The 27,130-nt window shown below is 41.0% G+C and overlaps 3 protein-coding genes across 5 annotated transcripts; 2 read left to right on the top strand and 1 right to left on the bottom strand.

Annotated features, from left to right (window-relative positions):
- Positions 1-244: 244 nt before the first annotated feature.
- On the top strand, positions 245-10,771 carry stt3a (STT3 oligosaccharyltransferase complex catalytic subunit A). 2 transcript variants are annotated; one of them, XM_061751891.1, is made up of 18 exons: positions 245-373; positions 985-1,105; positions 1,188-1,248; positions 1,350-1,471; positions 1,543-1,688; positions 2,481-2,571; positions 2,676-2,782; positions 3,112-3,276; positions 3,451-3,631; positions 3,799-3,954; positions 4,143-4,234; positions 5,730-5,885; positions 6,633-6,821; positions 6,998-7,114; positions 7,188-7,290; positions 7,970-8,158; positions 8,298-8,413; positions 10,419-10,771. In XM_061751891.1, exons 2-18 carry the CDS (start codon positions 1,018-1,020, stop codon positions 10,455-10,457), a joined length of 2,118 nt encoding a protein of 705 aa, XP_061607875.1. In that variant the 5' UTR covers positions 245-373; positions 985-1,017; the 3' UTR covers positions 10,458-10,771. The 2 variants fall into 2 exon arrangements, with proteins under 2 accessions (XP_061607875.1, XP_061607876.1); XM_061751892.1 differs by lacking the exon at positions 245-373 and adding an exon at positions 861-884.
- A 693-nt stretch (positions 10,772-11,464) lies between these two features.
- Positions 11,465-16,231, bottom strand: si:ch211-266i6.3 (cytoskeleton-associated protein 2). Of its 2 annotated transcripts, none has more exons than XM_061751895.1 (7): positions 16,060-16,231; positions 14,847-14,938; positions 13,745-14,550; positions 13,333-13,654; positions 13,189-13,249; positions 12,030-12,285; positions 11,465-11,938 (listed from the first exon to the last, which is right to left on the bottom strand). In XM_061751895.1, the coding sequence occupies exons 2-7, from the start codon at positions 14,889-14,891 to the stop codon at positions 11,674-11,676; spliced, it is 1,755 nt and encodes a 584-aa protein (XP_061607879.1). In that variant the 5' UTR covers positions 14,892-14,938; positions 16,060-16,231; the 3' UTR covers positions 11,465-11,673. The 2 variants fall into 2 exon arrangements, with proteins under 2 accessions (XP_061607879.1, XP_061607877.1); XM_061751893.1 differs by lacking the exon at positions 16,060-16,231 and adding an exon at positions 15,657-15,782.
- Positions 16,232-16,481: 250 nt separating this feature from the next.
- Positions 16,482-24,849, top strand: thap12a (THAP domain containing 12a). The gene is made up of 5 exons (XM_061752423.1): positions 16,482-16,667; positions 19,042-19,156; positions 19,308-19,406; positions 22,494-22,524; positions 22,597-24,849. Exons 1-5 carry the CDS (start codon positions 16,582-16,584, stop codon positions 24,405-24,407), a joined length of 2,142 nt encoding a protein of 713 aa, XP_061608407.1. The 5' UTR covers positions 16,482-16,581; the 3' UTR covers positions 24,408-24,849.
- Positions 24,850-27,130: the final 2,281 nt, after the last annotated feature.

Raw genomic sequence — 27,130 nt, 5'->3', positions numbered from 1 at the left:
TGGTTTTTTTTAAAACAATGTTGAATGAAAACACCGCACCGTTTAATTCAGCATATTTTCACCGAAAATTGTCAGCTGTACAGTATTCTAACTTTAGTATCATTATTATTATTATTATTACAGCATTATTATTTTTTAAGCACGTTTTATTCAGTAGAGGCAGACGGAACACGTTCCTTCACTTAGGACACGTCACTGCACCGAAGTGGCCAGGCAGGGAACCAAAATTGATCGACAGCTAATACAGCCAATCAGAGCCATACATGATCAGGTTGACTGACGCTCAACCAATAAGGATGTACCATAGCGTGACTGAGGCGGGAATAGAGAGTTCGGTTGTCTGCAACTCGTAGGATTCACAGGAGCGGAGCTGGTAAGTGGAAGAGGATATAATGGAATATGTTTTGTACGCGAAATAGCAAACATTTAATTAGGTTGTTACCCTGCCGATTTCGAGTTATTCCCGATTGTAACATTACTAGAAAGAGTTGTAGGGCTGGACTGTACAGATTAGAAATGAGTAGCCTAGCCTTGCTAGCAGTTCAGAGACTTGTAAACTAGAAGCACAAGCTGAAAAGCACTGCAAACTGTATTATTGTTCAAACTTGGCTTCGCCACGGTCTTGTTTCGATTTGTTGCATTTCAGGTTTTTCTGTTTATTTAGCCGGTTTACCTACTGTGCGATTGTGGGAGGGTTTGGCAACTCAGTCGTTAACATATTTCTGAGCTCATGGTGACGCCTGCAAAGTAGCCTCCTCCAAAGGTTCTCTTTTTATTTGGATTGTTTATGTGCGGTAGTACGGATTATTAACGGGACAGCCTCAAATCTCTGCAGAACGTTCCAAGAAGAGTAGACGCTTCCTAGTTCCTGACGCCACTTAATAGTGCGTGGCCTTATCTGGTTGGAAGAATGGACTTTTTTTCTTTTTTTTTTTCAACCCCACATTTGAAATGAATTGGAATAATTGCTTGTCATCTCATCAGTTAACGAGGTGAGCTGTCTCCACCCTCGCCACAATGACAAAATTGGCCTTCCTACGTTTGTCCTATGAGAAGCAGGACACATTGCTGAAGCTGCTCATCCTTTCTATGGCTGCTATCCTCTGTGAGTGTCATTACTACTCACTTGCCACGCACAACGAAACAACGGCATGATTCGATCACAATCATCACAACTTTCTTTTCAGCATTCTCCACCAGACTTTTTTCCGTCTTGAGGTTTGAAAGTGTCATCCACGAGTTTGATCCGTAAGTGCTTCTGCGTAGTTGTGCCATGTTTGATTTTAACAAAATAAAAATACAAAAACCACCCTCATACTCAAGTTATGCAACTCTTGTGTCACCTTTAGGTATTTCAACTACCGTACAACACGCTTCCTGGCAGAAGAAGGATTTTACAACTTTCATAACTGGTTTGATGACCGAGCATGGTATCCACTTGGGAGGATCATCGGTGGCACAATTTATCCAGGTAGGAACGACGAACTCCATTTCAAAGTTTTTATTTAAACGTGCACTCACCTGTATTTTCTCCCCCACCAGGACTGATGATCACCTCGGCTGCCCTGTACCACGTCTTACATTTTTTCCACATCACCATTGATATCCGCAATGTCTGCGTTTTTCTGGCTCCCTTGTTCTCATCCTTCACAGCCATTGTCACCTATCACTTCACCAAGGAGTTGAAGGTAATGTTGATATTAGGGCTGCACAATATACCGTTTGAGTACCGTCATTGCGGCATAATTGAAGGGACAAACTTCAGGTGTGCAAACAATGTTTTTTGCTTAAACTACTGCATTCAAATATAGAAATGTTAATGCATATGTTAAAACATAGATGTAAAATAGCATTAGTTACAAACAAATGAATAGTGTTAGGAATGTGCTAATGACGACAGTATAACTGGGCATGAAAATAAATGATTTTTATCATCATGTCTGGCTGAACTATTGCTCAATACTACAGTGCACTTAAATGTAGGCAGACTTCATACAAATGACTCCATGCACTTTTGTGCTCTACTGAGCATAATTTTTCTCGAGAGGGAAAAAGAGAAATGTGTGCTGGTTTTCACGTTACCTGTATGTTATCGTGTATTTTTTGACATCGCGATATGTATCGCAGGGTTAAATAAAATTGCAATGCGATTTTATTCCAATATTGTTTTATTTTTTGTGTATGTGTACGACTGCTTCCTTCCACAATCCAAAGACATGCATATAAGACTCTAAATTTGAATTCATATGATAGTATGTGTGAATGGGTGTTTGTCTATATGTATCCTGTGATTGGCTGGCAACCAGTCCAGAATGTACCAAAGTCAGCTTGGATAGGCTACAGCTCACCCGTGGCCCTCAATAATTGGATGGATGGGGTTAGTTCATGTTTTAGCACCGTGATATGTGTAATTCATGGTTTAAGTTGAATAAGTTGCGTTAAATAAATTGCTGTCGCTCAATAGTCTCTTATCTGTTTAGGATGCCGGTGCTGGGCTCTTGGCTGCAGCCATGATTGCTGTGGTACCTGGTTACATCTCCCGTTCTGTTGCTGGCTCCTATGACAATGAAGGTATACCATTACATGCTCACATGTAATACGTATATGTGACATGTACATATTTTAACAAGACCCATCATAACCAAATATATTTTCACCCTGTCTTTCCTACTCAGGTATTGCCATCTTCTGCATGCTGTTGACTTACTACATGTGGATCAAGGCTGTAAAAACTGGATCTGTGTACTGGTCCTCTATATGCGCGCTGGCCTACTTCTATATGGTGAGAAGATACAATTTTAAAAGGAATTGTAATGTCATTATATGAAGTTTGAAGTCTTGTTTTTAATGTTTTTTTTTAATTTTTAAACATCACATATGTAATTGCTTTTAATATCAATATTCCTTAATCAGAATCAGAATCATCTTTATTTGCCAAGTATGTCCAAAAAACACACAAGGAGTTTGTCGCCGGTAATTGGAGCGGCTCTAGTACGACAACAGACATAAAGACATTAATTTTGTATAATATGGTTTTTATGTGCATATTTGTATTTCCTTTAGCTATCTGTCTATCCGTGTGTGTGTGTGTGTGTGTGTGTGTGTGTGTAGGTTTCGTCCTGGGGTGGCTATGTGTTCCTGATCAACCTTATCCCCCTCCACGTCTTGGTTCTGATGCTCACGGGACGTTTCTCTCACCGTATCTATGTAGCATACTGCACAGTCTACTGCCTGGGCACCATCCTGTCCATGCAGATTTCCTTTGTTGGTTTCCAGGTAAGGTTTAAAGCTTCTGTGTTATATTTGCACGCACTGGTTACCAGCACAACCCAATGAGATCCTATTTAGGAACCATATCAGAAAGTATTCTATTTATGTATTCTTCTAGTACTAGTAAAATTATAAAGGGCCTAGTCACGTACAATATGTCTGTCCTCTCCCTTATGTCAGCCGGTGCAGTCCTCCGAGCACATGGCAGCATTTGGCGTGTTTGGCTTGTGCCAGATTCATGCCTTTGTGGACTACCTACGCAGCAAACTCAACGCTCAGCAATTTGAGGTGCTGTTTAAGAGCGTCATCTCCCTGGTGGGATTCCTCCTGCTGTCCGTGGGTGCTGTTCTCATGCTGACGGGTAGGTCCAAATGCGGTGGGGGGGGCGGTCGGGGGGTGGGGGGGGGAGGGGTCGTGTGTCTGTGGGTGGGCGGTCGGGGGGTGGGGGTTGGGGGGGTAGGGGAGGAGCAGTTGTGGGAGCCAAATCCCTAAAGTAAATTCCTCGTACCGTATTGCCATGCCCCCCAGGAAAGATATCGCCATGGACTGGTCGTTTCTACTCCTTGCTGGACCCCTCCTATGCCAAAAACAATATCCCCATCATTGCGTCTGTCTCTGAGCATCAGCCCACTACTTGGTCCTCCTACTATTTTGACCTCCAGCTGCTGGTGTTTATGTTCCCAGGCAAGTGTACACTCAGCACTCTTTCATGTCCACAGAGTAAACTGAGGCATTTACGATGCAGTTCCGTTCCTAAGGCGGCCCCATTTGTACCCAATTCAAATGCGCTGTCGTCTATGACCTACTGTGACGCAACTGTAAAGTCATAAATACTGTTATCTTTTCTGAACTGTCCTCTCTTTTCAATACAGTCGGTCTTTACTACTGTTTCAACAACTTGTCGGATGCGAGGATCTTCATCATCATGTACGGCGTGACCAGCATGTACTTCTCAGCTGTCATGGTAAATCTTGGATGAGCTCAACTGAATTACTTTACCTGAACACACTCATGATGACCAGCTATTGACAGATGCATTTTCCACACAAAAAAATGCAATGTAAACGGAAATGAACAGACCCTGAGTAGTGATGGACATGGCCGTTCTCTTGAGGGTACTGAATCATGCGAATCAGTTCATTAAAGAGATTCGTTCAGTTCTTTTCCACAATATCATTCAAGTGCTTCCTCATTCAGTTAATGATCCATCCCTGAGGTTCACGGTCATTCAACACGTTCGCCGAAGGACTATGCCTTGTTGTTTGTTGTTGTCATGTATTGTAAACTAGGAAAGGGGGGGGGGAAGATTATTTAAAAAAAAAAATAATAATAATAAATAAAAAACACTTCGGCTAAACGATCACCTACCTATCTATCTCTCTCTCAGCAAGCTCTCGAGCACCCGGCTTCGGTTGTGAGTTGTGAACACACGTGCAGCGGGCTCAGCTAGCGACCATCCTTCCGCGTCCCCTGACGTCCACCTAGGCTCTCGACTTTTCTGCATTCCACCGCGGAAAACTTTAATAATCACATTAGAGACACAGAGGGACTGATATGTATGTGCACATTTATTTTAAATGTGTGTGCTTGACTGACTCAAAAATTAGCCGTTAGCTTGAAGCTGCTGGTGAAAGCTATCCCCGCGAGGACGTCGGGACTTGCGGTTAAAATCACTCATGAGTACATTCATTGCGTAGTACGTCGTTCCTTGCGCAGACGAATCACTCATCGTACTAGTACATCGCTCCTTAGCGGATCACAAACGAAGTTCAACGAACGAATCACGCGCGTCTAACGGATCGCGAACGATAAGTTCAACGAACGAATCATTCTTCAGTACACCAGTTCACTTCCCCCGCCTGCACGGCGCTGTCTGACGCTGGCTGCTCATTGGTCAGTCGCCAAAGTGAGTGACGAATCGCAAATCACATGACCGTACGTTTAATGAAGTCCCGCCCCCGACTGCACGCTGGCTGCTCATTGGTCATTCGCCAAAGATTCAGAAGTGAGTGACAGAACACTTCACCAGTTCCGTTTCCGCTCCGAGCCGACTCGCTCGCCTCACGCCGGCCAAGCTAAAAGAACGAATCATTTCATAAACCGATTCGCTTCAGTTCATTCACTAAAAAGATTCGTTCTTCTGAACGAAACGTTTGCGAACGTTACAACATTAACCCTAAGTGGGTAGCTCTTAGTGCAGGTGGAAATGCAATTGCAATGATGGTTAAAGAGCAGTTAACCTCACCAAAGATTCACATTTCAGACACTGTGGCTCAAAGTGCAGTGGACTGTGACTCTTCAAGTTCAATGTTTTGCTATATCTTTTTAATAGTAATTTATGCTGGACGAGGCACGAGAAGTGCACCAGACAGCCACACTGCCTATAAAATAAACAACAACAAAAAAAAACACTTGATGTTTGATGATGCTTACGGTTATGGTGTTTCTCGTCCTTCCAGGTTCGACTGATGTTGGTGTTGGCCCCTGTGATGTGCATCCTGTCTGGCATCGGTGTATCCCAGGTGCTAACAACCTACATGAAGAATTTGGATGTCAGCAGGCCAGACAAAAAGAGCAAGAAGCAGCAGGACTCCACCTACCCCATTAAAAATGAAGTAGGTGGCTTGATTGACTTTATAGTTAAAGATCCAGGGGCTGTTTGAATATAATCTTCAGATGCAATCATCCCTCAGTTACAAAAGCTGCTTCCAGAAAGGACAGTTACAGAAAAGTGCGGTGCCGACAATGACCTCCATGTGTGTGAAACGAGATGATGTAAGCATTGGTGTAATCAAATTCACCAGCTGCTATTCACTGTGCAGCTTTTCATAAATAGTTGATCGTGTTTTTTATAATATTTGTCATTGCAAAATGTATTTGTTGTTATAGAATATAATATTAGTTAACTCAACATTTCCAGTTAAGATTTTGGCAGGCGAATGAAACAGTTAAAACACTTTTTAATTTATGACTATTTAAAACGTCTGTCCTTCAGTTGCCCTTTAATGGCTGCAAATCTGCAAAATTATAGATAAGTAGCCAAATTGAGAAAATGGCAGCACTGTGGGCCATTGGTTTTCTTTGCACCAATTTTAGGCTCAATTCTCGGCGCTTTTTCTTCCCACTTTCCCCTACACAATCCCTGAACATGTTGTACGGTTAATTGACGGCTCGGGTAAGAAAATGATTGTCTCAAAGCGTTAACCCAGTGATTTGCCTGGCGATCAGTCCGAGGTGACTTCGAAATGTCAGCTGATCCAGCTCATTGGTGTTGGATAAGCTGACGAGATAATTGATGACTATCAAGATGCCACTATGAGCACGCAGGAAATGGTAAATATCTGTGTTGTTGTCCCTCGTAGGTTGCCTCTGGGATGATTCTGGTAATGGCCTTCTTCCTAATCACATACACCTTCCACTCTACCTGGGTGACAAGCGAAGCCTACTCCTCTCCCTCAATTGTCCTGTCTGCCCGTGGTGGGGATGGCAGCCGTATCATCTTTGATGACTTCAGAGAGGCGTACTATTGGCTTCGCCACAACACCCCAGAGGTCAGTCGTATCCAAGACATGGGAAAAGAGCTCCAGAGAAAATAGAACGTTGTGGTGTTTCCGAGCTCATGACATTGTAGAGCAAACCTATGACTTGGAGAGAATATATCTAGAGTTCTACAGTGTTCTTTTTAGTAGCTTTCATCGTTATACTCAGTTGTATTTTCTTATTACAGGATTCTAAAGTTATGTCATGGTGGGATTACGGCTACCAGATAACTGCAATGGCTAATCGAACCATTCTAGTGGACAACAACACGTGGAACAACACGCACATCTCTCGAGTTGGGCAGGTGAACTCATTAGCCGGAGAGCAAACGCCACTTTTATGAAAATCTCTCTGACGGCCTCCTTCTACTTCTGCAGGCCATGGCATCCACTGAGGAGCGAGCCTATGAGATTATGAGGGAGCTAGATGTCAGTTATGTCCTGGTCATCTTTGGAGGACTGACAGGTTATTCCTCTGATGGTACGTTTTCCCCTCGTCTATCAGTAAACTACTCAAAAATGCAGCGGATTCCAAATTATTCACGACACTAAGCGATGTGGCCGAAAGTGACAGAACTTGATCACAAAAAGAAAATTGTTGTCAACTCTCCCTATTACAAGGGTCCGATACCGATTATTACTAGTCAGGGAAGCCAATAACTGATATTGGAAACCGATATTCATTTGCAGTATAACGGAAAATAGTGGCTAAGCTATCGTGTCATGAAGTCGCAAAACACCAAAAGAAGTGAGTGGGTGATACAGTACACTGTCACATTGGTCTGGCTACAACCGCATTATAGCAGAGAGTGATCAAGTTTGAACAACAAAATACGTCCATCCGTTTTCTGTACCGCTTCTCCTCACTAGGGTCACGGGCGTGCTGGAGCCTATCCCAGCTATCTTCGGGCGAGAGGGGCGGGGTACACCCTGAACTGGTCGCCAAGATTTTTATTTTTATTTTTTTAAATCTTATTACATAATATACTGGAATAACTGTCCTGCGGTAATGTTTTTGACAAAATTTTGAAAATACAGAAATCAGAGAAATTTGGACACATTTCTGTGGGTCGGCAGCTCAGCTGTTAGGTTTGCACATTCGTAGAAACACAAAGCAATGCGAAATCTTTTCTCCGGCATGTGTGGTCTGGTTCTCCCAGATATCAACAAGTTCCTGTGGATGGTCCGCATCGGGGGCAGCACGGACACAGGGAAGCACATCAAGGAGCACGACTACTACACTCCCACGGGGGAGTTCAGAGTGGACCGCGAAGGCTCACCCGTGCTGCTCAACTGCCTCATGTACAAAATGTGCTACTACCGCTTTGGCCAGGTCTACACTGAGGCCAGTGAGTAACTCTCAGTCAAGTCCTCTCCGTTAGTCATCAGATCTGAAACTTGGAGGCACATTCAAGTGACTTGACCCCCCTTTTTAAACGTAAAACTGTTCAATTGTGTCAATTCTAAGTGTAATTCTAATCTTTGCAGAGCGCCCACCAGGTTATGACAGAGTGAGGAACGCTGAAATTGGTAACAAAGACTTTGAACTGGATGTGTTGGAAGAGGCCTACACGACAGAACACTGGCTTGTTAGGATATACAAGGTCAGTTGCTGCTTGCGGTTGTTTTTTTTTGGGGGGGGGGGGGGGGGGGGGGGGGCGCGGTTAACATTCAAATAGGCAAAGAAAGGCATCTGTCAATGGCATGCAGTTGGCACATTGAGGATAATCTTGACTGCTTCGGAGTTTTAACAGTCTGGCGTAACAGAGACTGTGATTAAAAGTGGTGAAAATTCCGGTTTTAATATGTTGTGTAACCCTAAATATGGTGTTTTTAAATAATTAGGGCAGCACAGTGAGCATGTGTTTCGAACTAGGGATGCATCGAAAGATGTGGGCCGAAGATGGCCCCGAAGTGCGCTTTCTGTTTTCAGCCGAAAGACTTTTGACCGAAACAGTGCAGCCCAAAGAGGATGTTGTGACGATGCAAGCAAAAACGGCGGCCGGCGCCGCCACAGCTAACGCGGCTAACACGATGTGGAGGCGAAACTTTGCTTCGCGTCCGGTGTCAACGCATTATAAGTCACTAATCATCGCCTCCATGGCAGCGAATGAGCTACAATGTGACAAGTATCGTTATCGCGAAGGGAGGACGAGGAGTAATAACAGGAGAAAGATGGAGAAGGCATGCTAATTGCTAGGTTACTGTGACATGTAGACGCAAAACATCAACGTAATTGATTGGAGTATACAGAACACTTGTAACATAGGTCTGGCTGGAACCGTGTTATAGCAGAGAGTAACCAACTTTGAACAGCATAATAGCATATTATTACAGTGGGATCACAGTGTTTTAATTAAAGCATTCTGATACAAATAATTTTCCGAGTAATCCCTTTTTACAATTATGTACTCTATTACAAAAGAACACATTCACTCCCATTTACGCAGTGTCCCTGAACACACCTCGCACACTCAAGCGGCTGGCTCGTGCCTCCCTAGTTTGATTCTGAAGAGCGAAATAGGAAATGCAGAAACGTACATTCTTTCTATTATCAGGTCTCTTTTAATATTATACAGACCCTTTCCCAAAAATTTTAATATCATGGGAAAGTTCATGTTCATAATTCCATTCAAAACGTTAAACTTTCATAGATTATAGATTCAGGGCCCACAGTTTAAACACATTCAGCTATTTATGTTTATTTTTACATAATTTGGGCTCATAAAACCCACAAAATCAGGAAGTCAAAAAATGTGAATACTGTGAAGAAATCATCATTTACTTCTCAGTTGTTGTAGAAAAAGAGAGAAATTAGGGTCACATTAAATCAATCAAAATAAGATTTTGGTACCTTCCCCACATACACACACGTCAACGTGCAATCAGTTACTAGCACTGACGGATGACCTTTACGGACATTAAATGTTTGTAGAGCAATCATTGGTATCACTATGATAATGCCAACATTGGTGCTGTGTTTGCAGCCTGTTGAATTTGCTGTAAGGGAATATATAAATTCAGATTTTGTGGCAATCAAGTATGTGTCAAACATAATAATAATAATGCAACGTGTGATGCAAATAAAACAATCCACTGCCTTTTGTACTCCAGACCACAAAACCAACAAAACAAAAGAAAAAAAGCCAACTCTAGACAAAGCCAAATCCAACAAAAAGAAAACAAACCACAATTAGCCGTGCGGCGACAGACAAACAAAAGGGTTACATTCTTCCAATCGCTCTGAAGTTTACTGTCAGAGAAATGTGCGCAAGACACACAGCTGTGCAGTAATCACAATCCTTTTAAAGATTAAATATCTGTTTGATGTTCAAATTGTACTATATTGAATGCAATTATCCTCATTTAAAAATGTAATCCAATCAATATTATTTTGTGTGACTGTGGAGTTGTACTATAAGGTTTTGAGCAGCCTCCTTTTCTCTTTTTATTCCCCCAATGGATTCTCTTGAAACAAACAAACAAAAAACTCTTATCAACAATATCACACGAGTTAATCACCAATCCTAAAAAAAAAAACTTTATGTACAGCATGTTTTGAGTCCTCAACAACTGTCTTTTCTATTATTTATTCATCCTAACTTCTAGGTGAAAGATCTGGACAACCGGGGTCTTTCAAGAACATAAACCCCTTGAAGACAATGAAACACCCTGTTTGCGCACAGCACTGAACACCTTTCCCTATGGTCAGCAGATGAGCTGGTCAACAATACTTTTTTTATACAGTTTGTTTTGGGGAAGAAAACTGCAGAGAGATTTGTGTGGGTGTGTATGTGAGATTTTGTTTTGTTATTATAATAAATTGTTTCATAATACCCAGTCTGATGTTGGGAAGCCTAATTTGACAAAGTGGCCAAAAGTCAGCAGTGTTCATTGGAGCAGCTTTTTGATTTTGTACAATGTGGTCAAATAAAGCAGGAATTAAACATGGGTAAAACATTGGTGTGTTTTTTTTTTTTTAAAGTGGCAGTAAGGAGAGAAGGTAATTTTCCCCCAACTCTTGACTAATATCTCTGCAATAATCAAGGGAATAAAAATTGTGAAAGAAACTGATGTAAATTTAAAGAGGTGAGAGCAACAGAACATCCATTACAGGTCAATCAAATCAATGAGAATGGTAAAACTTTTACGTGGCACTAGCTTACAGCTAACATGTGGCTGTGTTCAGAATTAACCTATCACATTCTATTTAAACTCACATTAAATGAGATTACACACAGACCTGCCACAATTTAAAAATAACTGAAATATAGTAGTCTTGGCATTTCCTTGTATATTGCACATCTTCAAGCCACATTCTGCTGAATTTAAAGCAGCCCCAGAACATCACAATGCCTTCTAGAAAGCATCTTCAGAATTACAGAAAGCGGTTACACAATACAATATTACATTAAGGGTACAGTTTTTGTCAACAACAAAAGAAACAATATCTTCTTTCCATTAGTAAATTTTAAGCTCCGCCGCCCCGACATCTCATTTTCATATTATGCCATTGATCATTTTATTTTATTTTATTCATTTGTATGTACTCACTAGTTATCTTGAGCTGGGACGGGTTCCAGCTTCCCTATGCTCCCAAAAACGACAAGTGATACATTACACAAAATGAAAGAATTAATCTTTTTGTTAAAAGGTCAGACAAAATTACTTTTTATTGTAGTGCATTACTACAGTTTTTAAAGTAAGTACATTCAGAACTTAAAAGCAGAGAACCAAATGTTAACATTGAACCAAAACAATTCGAACAGATAAAATGAGTAGCCTTTAGAAGAAAGTGGACTACTTTTTTTATATACATAAATATATATATTAGTGTATACAGTATAGACACGCATCAGCGTATTTACATTATGACCTGGTCTGGCAGATCCTCCACAAGAGCAGAATTCTTTCTATAAACGTAAGCATTGAGATCATCATCCAGCTTAACCAGCTCGGCCAGTGACGACACGCACGGGTCGTGATCAAGCAGGGTCGGCGGCAGACATGAAGAGTGGCGCTCGATGCGACGGGAGCGGCGCACGGGCGTCAGAAACTTCAAATCTTTGATGTTGCTTTTTCGTCTCGACGCGCTTGCTTGGACCTCGCTTTCAATTGTCTTCTTCACACTACAACACGCACAAAAGAAAGAACAGAATTTTTTTGACATCTTGGGTTAAGTTTAGCACTTTCATTCCATAATTGGACATGACAGCTGACCTTTGCAAATATGGAGTCGTCTTTACACTGTATTTTATGACAAAGGCATGACCCATCTGTGGGACGCCCTCCATGTCAGCAATGTTGTCGTCGTCATCACATTGAACTTTTTCATCCATCTGCACTCCCTGTTCACTTTCTCCATGTTCATCCTTCAGTAGCTCCTTGACGTTCTCATTCTTGAACAAATCCTTCACACGTTCATTCTCCATAGGTCCTTCCTCCTGTTCAGCATCATCACACACACGTGCGCTCTCTGGGAGCGAAAATGGCATAAAGTGATCAAAATCACTGCAAGATGAGACTTTGTCCCCAAGATTTCCTTAATATCCAGAAAAAGCATTTGTTTGTGCCAGGCATACATACCGTACCTGTGTGAACGATCAGAATGTTACCACCTCTGCCTTAATTCGAGCCGTGAAAAACATTTGTTAGCGTTGCAAGAGACCCGTCATTGAGAGATAATTTTAAAAGGTGGGGAATGCGGATTCAAGAAAATCCACATATGGGAAAACTTCTTCCGTAACCCAAAAGGCATTTCCTGACAAATGAGTTTAATTTTGCCTATTACTACCATTAATTAAGATCAAAGCATGTAATATTTTCATTATTAACTTGACCGTTTCAAAATAGTTGTGCCGGGGTACAGTCGTGTGCCGTGGAAAATTATAAAAGTTTACTTAATCGTGCCAAAAAAAAAAAAAAAAGTTACAAGAAATAATGTATATTTGCTCATCTGTTTATGCCAGGGATGCACAGTGACAGACAAAAAAAAAAAATCTCTATTAGATGGCAAGAAGTACATACAGTAATGTATCCACTTTTTGTTAGTTGGTGTGCTGTGAGATTTGCCAATTGTAAAATACTGCATGTGCCTTGGCTCCATAAAAGGTTGGAAATCACTGCCTTACAGTGTGCTCAGTTTACGACAAAGTTCTGTTTCTACACTGGTAGGAAAGTCATGGGTTTGTATGGAAAGACCAAAATACAAATAGAAAAGAACCAAAGGGGAAAAACATGTTCTGCATACAACAGCAGCACATTCTTAGGCCGCTTCATTGCGTGTCGTTTGTAACCTCGAAATATGCCGAGACTGCCGTAAACCTAAGTAGTATTCCGGAATAGACTGTGTTAGTCTAAACGATAAAACTGAACTTACTATCTTTGTATTTTGAAGGGGTCTGCATGGCTTCCAGGGCATCACACAGGTTCACAACAATCTAAAAATATGACAAACAGAAACATTTCTTTAATTATTAAACAAAATAAACCATATTCAGTGGCAATAGTTGAATCTCCTTACGCCATCAAATCCATCCTGCAGAACAGGCAAATCGAGATCCGGGTTTTCTACAAGGTCCAAGGTAGTGTTGAGCATCACTGGAGTCTGCGTCTGCACAGTTGCAGGAGCTTCCTGGGCCTCTGGGTCAGGAGCAGAGACCGCGGGATCCCGTTTGTACTGGCCCAGAGCGAGCTCTGGTTCTGACTTTGCCTCATCCCGCTGGGATTTCACACTGGTTTTGGGATTTACAGATGCAGAGCTTTTCGTTTCTGGGCGTGCGCTGGTCATGGCGGGTCTCTTGAGAGTCTTTCCCTTGGAAGCCAGCCACGCAGCTAATTTTGCCCTGTAGGGAGGAATAAAAACAAAGTATAGAGGCATGCCTCATGGACAAATGTCAAGCAAAACAAGCTTGGCTTTAAAGTAAGACTTTCACCTTCTTTCCTCGGCAGTTTCAGTATTTCTGTACTGGCTGAGGGTGCTTGTTACAGGAGGCTTCTTGACCTTCTTATCAGTTATTGAAATCTTTGGCTTCGTGGGTGCCACGGTTATGTTTCTGGAGCCGGTGGTTCTTATTGTTGCCGGGATAACTGCGGTGCTCAGATTGTGAGCAGAACGAGGGCCCGGAGGACGGCCGGTGGCCACAGGTTTGAACGCTTGTGCACGTCCATCCACCACTGACTTGGACCTGGGAGGTCTAGGTTTTTGGAAGCCCCGCTCAGGGACATCAGTAACAGACTTTGACCTGCTTCTTGCCAAATTTGCCAGCCTTCGGCTTTCCGCTTCAGGCGCTGCTGGTTTTGAAACTGCCCCTCGAGCTGTCGCGCTCAACTTCCAAATGGATCCAATTTTTGACTCCACAATTTTACCTTTGTACATGCCAGGGGCAGCCTTTGAGGAAGCCGCCCCAGCTGGTGCTCCTGGTGTGTATGTAACCAGTTTTCCATTTTTCACTGTCTGTTCGGCAAGAACGGCCAGGTTGCGTGCTTGTCTTTGTTTGACTTCACTAACAGCACTTCCATTGCCATCTTTCTGTGTGAACTTCACTTTTTTCAGAACTTCACCAGACACCGACTGTGCATCTTGTATTTTGGAGGCGATTTTACTGGCACCATTTCTTACCAGCATCTCCCGTTTCTTATTGCTTTTAAGTTGGACGGACACAGCCGATGTTGATTTTGAAAAGTCTCTTTTGCTGAAAGACTTGATTCCATCCCCGGGGTGAGCATTCTCCTTGTTTCCCTGAAACAATTAAAACCATACAACTTTTGGAGTAATTTTTAAAACACTGAAGCCTAAAAGATGAGCCGCTGCCCCCACAGATTTGAAAAGTTCCTACGCATTTTAGGCTGGCTTGACACGGTAGGTCCAAGTGTCCAATTCTGATTTTATGCCAATATCTACACATCAAGTGACATAGAATCAATATGGCCGTTTTGACAAAACAAAGGAAACAATCTGCATGCACAGATTGCACACAGGTAACTCCACAATCCCCTTTTCCACATTAGTCACAATTAGATGACTAAGGAACTTACCTTCCTATTGGCTGTGGGCTTTCTTGAAACCGCAGTGTTGCTCATGGCGGCGGCTCAACTTCACAGATAATTCACTGGTTTGTCCTGAAGACCTTCAAAAAAATGACATGAATAATAAAATCCACAATGTCATCAATATCAAAATGAATAGATCAGATCCAATCCATAATTAAATGGTCTAATCTTAAATAAACAAAACAAAATATTAAATGTATTTTGTATTTATACCAGTGACAATGACAGGCAAAAAACTTCAATGCTCTTCCATTAGATGGCAGAAGGTACAATAAAACCCCTGTATGCACTTTTATGCCATTCATACAACAGAATAATTGACAAACACATTGTCACGCAGTGTGCAGGGTTTGGCAACTGTTTCCACGAGTCTGCCACTGGTTTTGGGCGGACACTGTCGCAACGTCGCAGTTTAAAGCCTGTCGAAATGCACATAAGGCTTCACTCACACTGAAAATACATTTCCGGGTTTGCGAGTCCATCTCAAGGCATCCATGTATGCACGATATTGTGAAGAATAAAGTCAGTAGTGCAAATAAAGTGTAAACTGCAATTTAGTCGCGCCGTGTTTATAACATTAGTGAGAACGTCGTCCTTACAGTCACTAAAAAGCAAACGTATTGTTCGTTATTTGTAGTAAACTGTTACAACGAGAACTCCCAGTGCTGGGGGGGGTCTTCGTTTCGGTTTTGAACCATTTCTGCCGAACTTAGCTGCTATTGGCTTGTTTTGAAACGCGGGAGCCCACGGTAGCCTCGAATTACACCAGTAAATACAACATTTACAACAACTTACCCTTCGGTTGAACGTGTTTTGTAAAAGGAAAGACACAAAGCACAAAGTGTGGAATCATCAAAAGCGGCCACAGCCTGATTCTGCCTCACGAGTGGACTTGAAATATATTATTTGATTTGCCGCTGCTGCGCTCTTATTGGTTAGGGCGGTCTCGCGAGGGCGCCGCGTCAACCAATAGGATATGTCGAAACTAAGGCACGAGATCGAGAGAACGCTTTGGTTTGAATTATTTTGAAACAAAATAGCATTCCACGATTACCGGTCACAAATGCTGTTCCGCCTTCATTGTACACGTCAAGAAGTTAAAAATGGGGGTGGGGGGTGTTAATAAAAGCCTATTTGTCGAATAACAGAAACAAGTACATTCACCCAAATAATATCATTGTCTAACTGTCCTTTTTACCTTGTTTCATTCAGTTCAGCCAAACAAGTATGAAATCATAAAATATTTGATTTTAATAAAAATGGTCGTGAACAGATTGGACTGTCATATGACCTAACGCGTTAAACATGTCGGCGGGCGTTCTCCAGTTTCGGGTTTTGAGAACATCTAAAGAATTAAAAAGCGAAGCACGCGCAGTGCAAATTAGCCATGCGTGACACCACCAACGGGAAAACATACAAGAAAGGAAATGAGCTTTTCACAATAAAGGCTAATTTATTTGGTAGCTGTCTTGCATCGAACAATAGTAAAGATAAACAATTAATGTATTTTTAGCAAAAATAAATAAATGGAATTTTGTTTTTATATAAATCTGGTTGTATTTGATATCCCATATGCAGTATATCTCGCAAAGGCAATAGGTTTTATTTTGACATACGACATCGGATGTTCACACGTCTGTCCAACACGAAAGCTACAGCTAGCATTATTTGCTACCGTCCGAATTTGTATTCACACCACCAACCCTAAAAGCAAACTACAATGCAGAATCAATGTGCCGCTCCTAACTGTACTAGTGTGAAATCGGACTTGTATTCACTCTTCCGTTTTCCGCTTGACGCAGAAAGGTAAGTCGAATTTAAAACGAAGACTCGGTTCTCAGTGAAAATGTCTTCAGACATTATTTATTCAAAAATTCAACTTCATCGTCTGTTTGCTGGACGTGGTTTCATTATTTGGGTGTTGCAATGTCAAGAAACAATCACATGGAGCCATTACATTATTGACCAATTCAGTTACTCGTAATAACGGTATTAGCAGTAACATTTCATATGCACCGTCTTGAAACTCTATGAACTGTTAACCAGTGAGACAAATACCTCTTTTATGGTCAAAATGTTCCTGAATGCTGGACTATTCTACAGTATCTTAGCCATTGTGTGCACCAGTAAATGTTTTTTTTTTTTAATGGGAGGAAAAAGTATGTGAACCCTTTAGAATCTCTTAAATTTCTGCATAAATTGGTCATCAACTGTAGACTGGTCGTCATGTAAATCACAAGTATAAATAGTCTGCTTAAACAAATACCACATCAAAAATATGTTTTCGTGTTTTTATTGAAAGTAAACATGTAGGCGGCACGGTGCACAACTGGTTAAGACATCTGCCTCACGGTTCTGAGGACCTGGGTTCAAATCCGGCATCGCCTGTCTGGGGTTTGCATGTTCTCCCTGTGTCTGCGTGGGTTTTCTCCGGGTACTCCTGTTTCCTCCCACATCCCAAAAAATCGCATGGTAGGTTAATTGAAGACTAAATTGTCCATAGGTGTGAATGTGAGTGCGAATGGTTGTTTGTTTGTATGTGCCCTGCGATTGGCTTGTGACCAGTTCAGGGTGTACCCCGAAGATAGCTGGGATAGGCTCCAGCTCACCCGGGACCCTAGTGAGGATAAGCAGTACGGAAAATCAATGAATGAATAAACATTTACAGGAGTGGGAGGAAAAAGTAAGTGAACCGATGGATTCAATAACTATTTGACCCTCCTTTTGCAGTAATAACCTCAACCAAACAGTTCCTGTCATTGCAGATCAGACGTGCAAAACAATCAGGATGAATTTTAGATATTCCTCTTTACAAAACTGTTGTAGTTCAGCAAGATTCCTGGAATGTCTGGTGTGACTAGCTTTCTTGAGGTCATGCGACAGCATTTCTATCAGGTTGAGGTCCGGACTTTATATACAAACTTGTATAAAGATGGAAAAGGTTACAAAGTTTCTCTAAAGGTCTTGATATTCATTACTCCACAGTTATACAAATTGTCTATAAATAGAGAAAGTTCAGCACTATTCTCTCTTCAGAGTGGCTGTCCTGTAAAGATGACTGCAAGAGCAGAATGCTCAATGAGGTTAAAAAAAAAAGAATCCTTCCGTGTCAGCTGAAGACTTACAGTAATCACTGGCACATGCCAACATCTCTGTTGACAAATCTACCATATGTAAAACATTAAACAAGAATGGAATCCATTTGAGAACACCAAGGAGGAGCTGTTACTGCTAAAAAAAACAAAAAAAGGTTTGCTAAAAAGCACTTGGATGTTCCACAGCACTACTGGCACAGTATTCTGTTGGTTTATGAAACCAAAGTTGAATTGTTTGGGAAGAACACACAATACCATCTGTGGAGGAAAAATGGCGCAAGCACACCAACATCAGAACTGTATGCTAACTATTAAGCATGGAGGAAGCATCATGGTATGAGTGTGCTTGCCACCTCAGAGCCTGGACAGCTTGCTATCATCAATGGAAAAATGAATTCACAAGTTTATAAAGGTATTTTGCAGAAGAAGAACAAATTGAGGCCATCTGTCTAACAGTTGCAGCGAGACAGTGATCTAAAACAGAAGCAAATCAACAACAGAATGGCTTCAGAAGAAGAAAGTACATGTTCTGTAGTGGTCCAGTCAAAGTCTCGTCCTCAATCCAATTGAGATACTGTGGCATGACCTCAAGAGAGCTATTCACACCAGAGATTCCAGGAATCTTGCTGAACTGCAACACTTGTGTAAAGAGGAATGGTCCAAAATTCCTGATTATTGTGCACGTCTAATCTGCAACTACAGGAAATGTTTATTTTAGGTTATTGTTGCCAAAGGAGGGTCGGCCACTTATTAAATCCAAGGGTTCACTTATTTTTTTCTCCCTATCCTGTGAATGTTTTTTTTTTTTCAGTGAAAATAGGAAAACATATAATTGTTGGTGTGGTGTTAGTTTTTAAGCAGACTCTGTTCTTGTGTTTTAGATTAAGGTCAGACTACATTTGATGGCCACTTTATGTAGAAATTTAAAAAATGACATAAAGGGTTCATATACTTTTTCATCCCACTGTATATTGTCACATAAAAAATATGTTTACAATATTACATGTACTAGGTGCCAAAAAAAAAAAAAAGTTTAACCAGTAGCTTTTTGTCACGTTTGTTTGACTTCACAATTCACATTTCAGGTGTAAAATGTGGTTGGAAAAATGCCAGCGGGAAGATCTAAAGGAGAAATCACCAGAACATCTCTTCAGATACTACAGACTTTGTGCAAAGCATTTTGAAACTTCTGATGATAGTGTAAGTGAGGACCAAACCATATGGGAAATTGTTGGCCTCTTTTAATTTCCCATTTTTATGTTCAATGTTAAAAACATTCACACACAAGGCAACATCGTATTGAATTGCTACAGTTTACATGATATCGTTTTGATGTGGCTTTGTTTTACAGAGTGATCCAATTACAGTGATAAACGATGACACCATCCCAACTATCTTTGATGAAGCCAACAAACTTCAAAATCCACAAATAAAGCGCACTCAGGAGACGGTGTGTATAAGAAAAAAAAACATCGCTATTAGAGTGGAACCATAAAAGTTGAACACAATCTCTGAGGAAATAGAGAAATAGATAATCAGTTCCAGAGTCAAACTGTCACCATCATAGAACCTTTATTTAGCAGTTAGGCAAGGTTTTAAACAACACTTTAAAAGATTCCTAATTGTAATTAATTCAAGTTTAAAAAGTTAACTACTACTCATCCTGGCGGCACGGTGGCCGACTGGTTAGAGCGTCACCCTCACAGTTCTGAAGTGCGGGGTTCAATCCCCGTCCCCGCCTGTGTGGAGTTTGCATGTTCTCCCCGTGCCTGCGTGGGTTTTCTCCGGGCACTCCGGTTTCCTCCCACATCCCAAAAACATGCATTAATTGGAGACTCTAAATTGCCCGTAGGCATGACTGTGAGTGCGAATGGTTGTTTGTTTCTATGTGCCCTGCGATTGGCTGGTAACCAGTTCAGGGTGTCCCCCGCCTCCTGCCCGATGACAGCTGGGATAGGCTCCAGCACGCCCGCGACCCTAGTGAGGAGAAGCGGCTCAGAAAATGGATGGATGGATACTACTCATCCTCGAGATGGAGGTGTAGTGTTTAAAGAATAAATAGCCTTGATAGGCTAGTCGTCTTCATATATCACTGATTAATATTTGTAACTTTTGTATAGGAGGTAAAGTTACCTCTTCCAGTACCTCCACTTCTGTTTCTGTGTTGATCACACTTTTCTTTATTGCCATCTAACCTAATGGTGTATCCTTCTGCAATAGAATCACAAAGGGCAAAGTAAAACACACCCTTATGAGAATCAATTAAATGCACATACATCATGATGATTCCAAATTCAATCCAATCACATATTGAATGTATAGTGGCACCTTAAGTTTAATTCATTCCGTGACTGAGCATGTAATTCAGTGAATTATTCCAAATTTTCAGTGAGACGAAGAAAAAATTTGATCAAGCGACGCCCCGTAATTTAGAAAACTCATAAGTTGGTGGACTTTTTATTTGTATTTTTTTCTCTTTCTGTAAACCCTGAGAGGGCACAAGATGGCGTCAAAGCCCTGACTAATAGAAAAAAAGTAATTGGTGTCAAAGAAATATGTTGAAGTGATACATCTCAACTGAGAGATTAAGATCTTTGTGTGTTGGTAAGTTTAGCCTGGGTTGTTAGTGGGAGTTACGGAGAGTCTTTCCCGCATTATGTTTTCGCTATGACGAGTGGCTATTAAAAAGCCCAAGCTAACAAACGATGGAGTCTTGTTATTTCTTGGCAATTTGTGTTTTTATGGGTTACAAAGACAAGACACACACACTTCTGGTGCATTTTTTAGGCTAATGTAAGATGAATTTGAAATGATATTAAAATGTTTTATATATTTTTTTTATATGTTAATATTTCCAATTCTAAATATTTGTAGGGGGGTAAAATTACCCGACAGTGCTGTTAAAAAGTATCAGCCCCCTTGTCAAATTCATATATTTTTGCATAGTTTCCCCACTTGAATGTTTAAGATAATAAAATGCAAATATCAGACAAATATAACCAAAGTGAACTTAGAATGCTGTTTTAAAATGGTGATTTCATTTATTAAGGAAAACAAATGTTCGATATCACCTAGCCTTATGTGAAAAAGTAATCCCCCCCCCCCCCCCCACACACACACACACATTCACACACACTCATGTTAAGTGATGGATTACCTCCAGACCTGTTCAATCAATAAATCACTTAAACAGAATCTGTCCCGACAAAATCAAGTCAGGCAAAAGATCTAAAAAAGCTGCAGCAAAACGACACTATCTGGAGAAATTCCACAAGAGTTGAGAAATAAAGTAATAAAATAATCGGGTTACAAAAGCCATTTCTAAAGCTTTAGGATTCCAGTGAACCATAGGGAGAGCCATTATCCTCTCATGGAGAAAACATGGAACAGTGGTGAACTTCCCAGGAGTGGCCGGCCTACAAAGATTACCCCAAGACAACAGCAGTGACTCCTCCAGGAGACCACAAAGGAACTCAGGACAACTTCTAAAGAACTGCAGGCCTCCTTTGCCTCAGTTAATGTCAGTGTTCATGACAAAACAATAAGGAAGAGACTGGGCAAAAATGGCATCCATGGCAGAGTTCCAAGTCGAAAAGCACAGCTGACCAAAAAGAACATAAAGGCTTGTCTTGCTTTTGCAAAAAATAAACATCTGAATGATTCGCAAGACTTTTGGGAGAATATTATATGGACTGACGAGATGAAATTTGAGCTTTTTTCCAGGTGTGTGTCTTGTTACATCTGGCGTAAATGTAGCACAGCATTTCAGAAAAAGAACATCATACCAACCGTCAAATATGGTGGCGATAGTGTGATGATCTTGGGCTACTTCGCTGCTGCAGGACCTGGACAACCTGCTGTGATTAATGGAACCGTGAATTCTGCTCTTTAAATTCTGAAGGAGAATGTTCAGCCATCAGTTTGTGACCTCAAGCTGAAGGACACTTGACTTCTGTAGCAAAACACACCAGCAAGTCAACTTCTGAATAGGTTTTAAATACCAAAATGAAGGTTTTGGAGAGGCCTAGTCAAAGTCCAGACTTGAATCTGATTGAAATGCAGTGGCATGACTTTAGAAAGGCCATTCATGTTCAAAACGCCTCAATTTTTGCTGAATTCAAACAATTCTGCAAAGAAGAATGGGCGAAAATATTTCCACAGAGATGTGAAAGACTCATTGCCATTTATAGAAAATGCTTCATTTCAGTTGTTGCTACTGAGGGTGGCCCAACCAGTTATTAGGTTTAGGGGGGCATTACTTTTTCACACAGGGCCAGGTAACTTTGAATAGTTTTTTTTTTTCCTTAATAAAAAAAAAATACAATCAATTAAAAACAGCATTTTAAGTTCATTTGAGTTATATTTGTGTGATATTTACATTTGTTTGATGATCTTAAATATTAAAGTGGCGAAAGCGTGCAAAAAATGTAAGAATTTGAGAAGGGGGCCAATACTTTTTCACAGCACTGTAGGTTTTTTGGTATGCATCCGTGGCATGTGGGTTTATGTGTAATTTATGTATTTTTACACTTTTAAGGATGAAGACACAAAGACGAAGGGAAGAAAAAGTAAGTAAAAAGTGTGCTTGTTTTTACATGCCTAATGAATGATTTGGCTTTAAAGTTCTTTCACCCTTGCAGAAATCAAAAAATCTAATGTTGAAGTGCACAAGGAGGAGGCAACGATAACTTCAAAGGAAGATGGATACAAAGACTATCTCAGGTCATTATTTGAAGCTCTTGTACTGTTAGGAGAGCAAAACATTCCGGTGACCTGGTCCAGTAGTATTAAACAAGACACTATCGGATTAAACAACTTTGAGGCATTGCTAGAGTATCGCATCAGTTGTGGAGATGAAGGGCTGAAGAAGTATGATGTAAACAAAGAGGGCTGTTCATCACGTCATCTTAAACAGCTGATTGAAGTGTGCGAGAGATGCATCCGGAGTAAAGTGATGGAGGAAGTGAAAGAAAATGGCTTTTTCTCACTGATTACTGATGATCTGGTGAAGATTCTGCAAGAGTGGTACCTCCCTGTGTTCCTGCGCTATGTGGATGACTCAAACTACCAGCGTGAGAGGTTTGTGGGCTTCTTGCCTTTTGATGGAGATGCAGATGTTTTGTCGGAGAAACTGCTGTCTGAAATGATCGATGAATGGGGGTTGAACATGGACCAGTGTAGAGGCCAAGCCCACTCGTGCTCCGGGACACACTTCGCTAAAATAAAAGCATTTGCTGCCAAACTGATGGAGAAGTATCCAATGACTATGCTCACATTTCAACCCACTCAAGCCTTGAACATATCACTAGCCAATGATATGGCTTTGTCAGGGGTCCAGCTTGTCATTTCCACCTTGAAGAAAATCGAGTCTTTCTTTGACCAGTCCCCTTTACTGTGTCTGGAGTTGGAGCATGCCATCTCAGTTATTTATCCAGAAAAAGAGGAGAAGGCCAAAGAACTGAAGGAGACGTGTTGCACCAGCTGGACCCGAAGACACGATGCATTTGAGGTGACACTGGAGCTTCTTGAGGCTTTGCTGCTTTGTGTGGACAGCGTACATGACAATGAAGACTTGCGATGGAGCGATCAGATCACATATGATGCCTTGGAGATCTCAAAAGCTCTGGCTGACTTTGAATTCATCATGGCCTTGGTTGTGCTGAAAAACACCATGATCCTTTTAAGGGCATTTGCAAAGAACATCCAAGGGGAAGCAACAGACATCTATTTTGCTGCTGGCAGCGTAAAAGCAGTGTTGCACTCTCTGAAGGAAGTGGCTGACAATATTGACGTATATCATGAGTTCTGGACAGAAGAGGCGGTTAACCTTTCTGCCACAATGGAGATTCCAGTAGAACTTCCTCGGTCGCTCTTGAGGAAGCATCAGTCAGACGTGGGAACACTTCAACCAGAGAATTACTACAAGGAGCACCTGACTGTTCCTGTGGTGAACAATACGCTCAAAGAAGTCGGTGAACTCTTCAGTGATGACCACCTGAAAGCACTAAAATGTTTGTCACTGGTCCCTGCTGTAATAGAACAAAACAAGGCTGCCCAGCCTGAAGAAGAAAACATGTTAGTGTTTAAAAATGACATCCCGAACGTAGGTTCCCTCACCGCCGAGCTGCATTGTTGGTGGGTTAAATGGAATAAAAAAGGGAAAGGAGAATCGTTGCCCTCCACTCTGCAGGAAACGTTGCAGCAGGCTGATGTAAAATTCTTCCCAAACATGCTAGCAGTCCTGAGACTACTGGGCATCCTGCCTACTTTGGCTCTGGATACCAGTTGTGATGTGGCATTCAAGCGCTTCAAGACATACATGCATAACACCCCTGACACTGCGAAATCAAAGAGCTTGGCTCTTCTCAACATAAACAATGATGTGGGATATGATTTGGATTCAATGGTTGATATCTATATGAAGACTTACCCCAACGGCGAAGATGCTTGATACTTTAGCTCTGTTAGGAAACTATCTAGTTTTTAGGGAATGGCGCTTGATGAAATCATTTTCATATGTTCTAGTCCAAGTACTCAGACTCATGAAATGTAAATTGAAGAAGTCTCTCGGCTTTTCCCCATCACGGGTCACCACTGCGAGTCACTCATATGATTTGTTTGCCACAGTTTCAACTCATTAAAACTAACATACAAATATGCTACACCTTTGCTATATGTTTTATATCATCATGTCGCGTGTTAGGAAAACGATTTTGACAGAAGCATCTTGTGAATATCAGTCAAGATTACAATTGCTCCAAATGACTACTGTGACTATCCATCAGTCATCCAAAATCCATAATTGTGTTAGGTTTACATTTTTTATTTTTTTTTTTATGTTGGGACAACTACACATTATGTGAAAATGTAAATAAAGTGTTTCAGCTTTTGTATTATTCTTACTTATTAATATCCTATAACTCTGGGTTAGTCATACCTATATAGTACTTTCTAGTGTGGGCGTTTAGTCGTTGGAGGGCAATAAGCTATTATCTGCACTGTTAACTGGCAGTTTTTAAATGTTCCTTGAAACCGCATTTCATATCCCTAGTGAAATTAACTAGTTAAGTTTATAGAGCACATAATAGTTTCTCTGTTTGATGCAACCTCACAAGCACTTTTTCAAATTAACAGCTTGGGTTGCTTAGCAATGCTTTATAATTAAGTAACCTTTTACTTTTTTCGTGTATAACTTTACAGTAGATCATTAAATTATATCCATCCTTTTTCTATACTGCTTGTCCTCATTAGGGTCACGGGTGAGCCTATCCTAGCTGACTTTTGGCGAGAGGCAGGTTTTAGGTTCAGGTCATTTTCATAGTCTCCACCAGGGAGAAATTTGTCTCAGAGGTAAGGAAAAGGCCACATCACACAAATGACATACAAGGCAAACAACACAAAGCACAAACTTCATGCATTTAAAAAAAATGGCGGAATATATACAAACACCGAACACTCCTACCCTTACACTGCCACATGTACACCTCCATACCACCTCCAAACACGCCATAGCACCCACACAAGTACCAACCACCATGTCAAAACATCAATTGTGTAATACATAGAGGTTCAATTACACATCCCAATACTCTGCAATTAGCATTCATTGATCCACTCGCTATTACACAGCCGTATAACGGCTGGAGTAATAAATGTCAATTCATTTCACCATACAGAAGCCTCAAATTCATTATATACCCTTGACTGGTCGCCAGCCCATTTCAGGGCACGTAGACAATCATTCTCACAGTCACACCTAGGGTGTAAAGTTGTGAACCTATGTCACATGGAAAATGTTTTTTTTTTTTTCCTCTTCAGAACCCTCAGTGCCATGAGGCACATTTGGCCGCAATTGCGGTTTCAGTAATCCATAGTTTTTACGGGAGCAGGTGATTGGCTTAGTGCCCAATCCCAGCACCTGGTATTCCTAGGTGGTCTCCCATCCAAGTACTAGCCAGGACCGACCCTGCGTAGCTTCTGAGATTGGGCATTCTCAGGGTCCATGGACAATGTAGAGTTCGATTAACCAAACATGCATGTTTTTGGAATGTGGATGGCAAAGTAGGTGTTTCTAGCCCATTTTGGCGTCGCTGAATCACCCCTAAAACAAATCCCGGCACCCTTAAAATTTGTGCGTTCAAAATGAATTTAGTTTTTAAACTATGACCTTTTTAAACAACCTAGACAAGTGTAAAACCATATAGCACTTAGTTAAAATGTAATATTTGAACAACCCCCCCCCCCCCACCCCACCCCCATTGCCTTAAAAAATGGTTTCCTCCCCCCAATCCCTCCCACTGCTCCTCGACTGGGTTCTGACCGGTACCTGTACATAGCAATACGAAAAGAAAGAAATGCTGTCGTGGTGTAAGTGCACAGTTTAAACCAGTTTATGTAGCACAGTTCTTTACTTCAACCACTCAATACCAACACACTATTACCAAACCTCATTTTTGCTGTATTTAATCGTAGGTCACTGTTTATGTTGTTACTGGTCAGAGAATTGGAATGAGAAAAGTTAGTTGTTGTCATGTACATGTGATATAAAGCCAAGGTGCTACTGAATATCTTATTGACTGGAAACCCATTAACATTAATTTTATTAGGACACAGAGAGGATTTTACATTAGTTTGTACATAGCATATATTAGTATTCAAAGTATTCACAAAACTACAGTTCTGTTATGTTTTACATATGTTTTCTCCAGGTACTCCGGTTTCATCCCACATCCCAAGAACATCCATGGTAGGTTAATTGACAACTCTAAATTGCCCGTAGGTGTAATTGTGAGCGTGAATTGTTGTTTGGTATCAAACTGATTTCTGTCATGGGCCACATTGTAGTTTAGGTTTCCTTATGACTGTGGAACCAATAAATGTATAATCACCTCATATTATCACAGATACAGTACACTACAAATTGATGGGTAACTTGTTTTGAAATTCCAAGTGAAGGAAAATAGTTTGTTCAACAGTTTATGTAAAAAGGGGGTTTAGCAAATGTTTGCTGTCTCAATGTTAGAAAAAGTGAAGACAATTTGCAAAAAAATAAAAAATAGTGGGCCTGCTGTGAATGTGTATGTAGAGGTGGTGCTGTGTCAACATCAGTTGTCTTCCCTTAAAAATGATGATTATTATTATTTCATGATCGGTGAACCCCTTTTAGACTCTCGT

This window comes from Phyllopteryx taeniolatus, chromosome 17, assembly GCF_024500385.1.
Source record: "Phyllopteryx taeniolatus isolate TA_2022b chromosome 17, UOR_Ptae_1.2, whole genome shotgun sequence".
Taxonomy (NCBI): Eukaryota; Metazoa; Chordata; class Actinopteri; order Syngnathiformes; family Syngnathidae; genus Phyllopteryx; species Phyllopteryx taeniolatus.
The sequence above is the reverse complement of the archived record's forward strand: the minus strand, read 5'-3'. Positions and strand labels throughout refer to the sequence as shown.

Excerpts from the sequence above, each read along its gene's own strand:
- si:ch211-266i6.3 (XM_061751895.1), bottom strand. The coding sequence starts at position 14,891 with ATGAGCAACACTGCGGTTTCAAGAAAGCCCACAGCCAATAGGAAG. Across the intron at positions 13,250-13,332 it reads TGCAGGATGGATTTGATGGC|ATTGTTGTGAACCTGTGTGA; the intron begins GTAAGGAGATTC and ends TCATATTTTTAG. Across the intron at positions 11,939-12,029 it reads ACGACTCCATATTTGCAAAG|TGTGAAGAAGACAATTGAAA; the intron begins GTCAGCTGTCAT and ends TGCGTGTTGTAG.
- thap12a (XM_061752423.1), top strand. The coding sequence starts at position 16,582 with ATGCAGAATCAATGTGCCGCTCCTAACTGTACTAGTGTGAAATCGGAC. Across the intron at positions 16,668-19,041 it reads TTTCCGCTTGACGCAGAAAG|GTGTAAAATGTGGTTGGAAA; the intron begins GTAAGTCGAATT and ends TTCACATTTCAG. Across the intron at positions 19,157-19,307 it reads TTGAAACTTCTGATGATAGT|AGTGATCCAATTACAGTGAT; the intron begins GTAAGTGAGGAC and ends TTTGTTTTACAG.
- stt3a (XM_061751891.1), top strand. The coding sequence starts at position 1,018 with ATGACAAAATTGGCCTTCCTACGTTTGTCCTATGAGAAGCAGGACACA. Across the intron at positions 4,235-5,729 it reads TGTACTTCTCAGCTGTCATG|GTTCGACTGATGTTGGTGTT; the intron begins GTAAATCTTGGA and ends TCGTCCTTCCAG. Across the intron at positions 6,822-6,997 it reads TTCGCCACAACACCCCAGAG|GATTCTAAAGTTATGTCATG; the intron begins GTCAGTCGTATC and ends TTCTTATTACAG.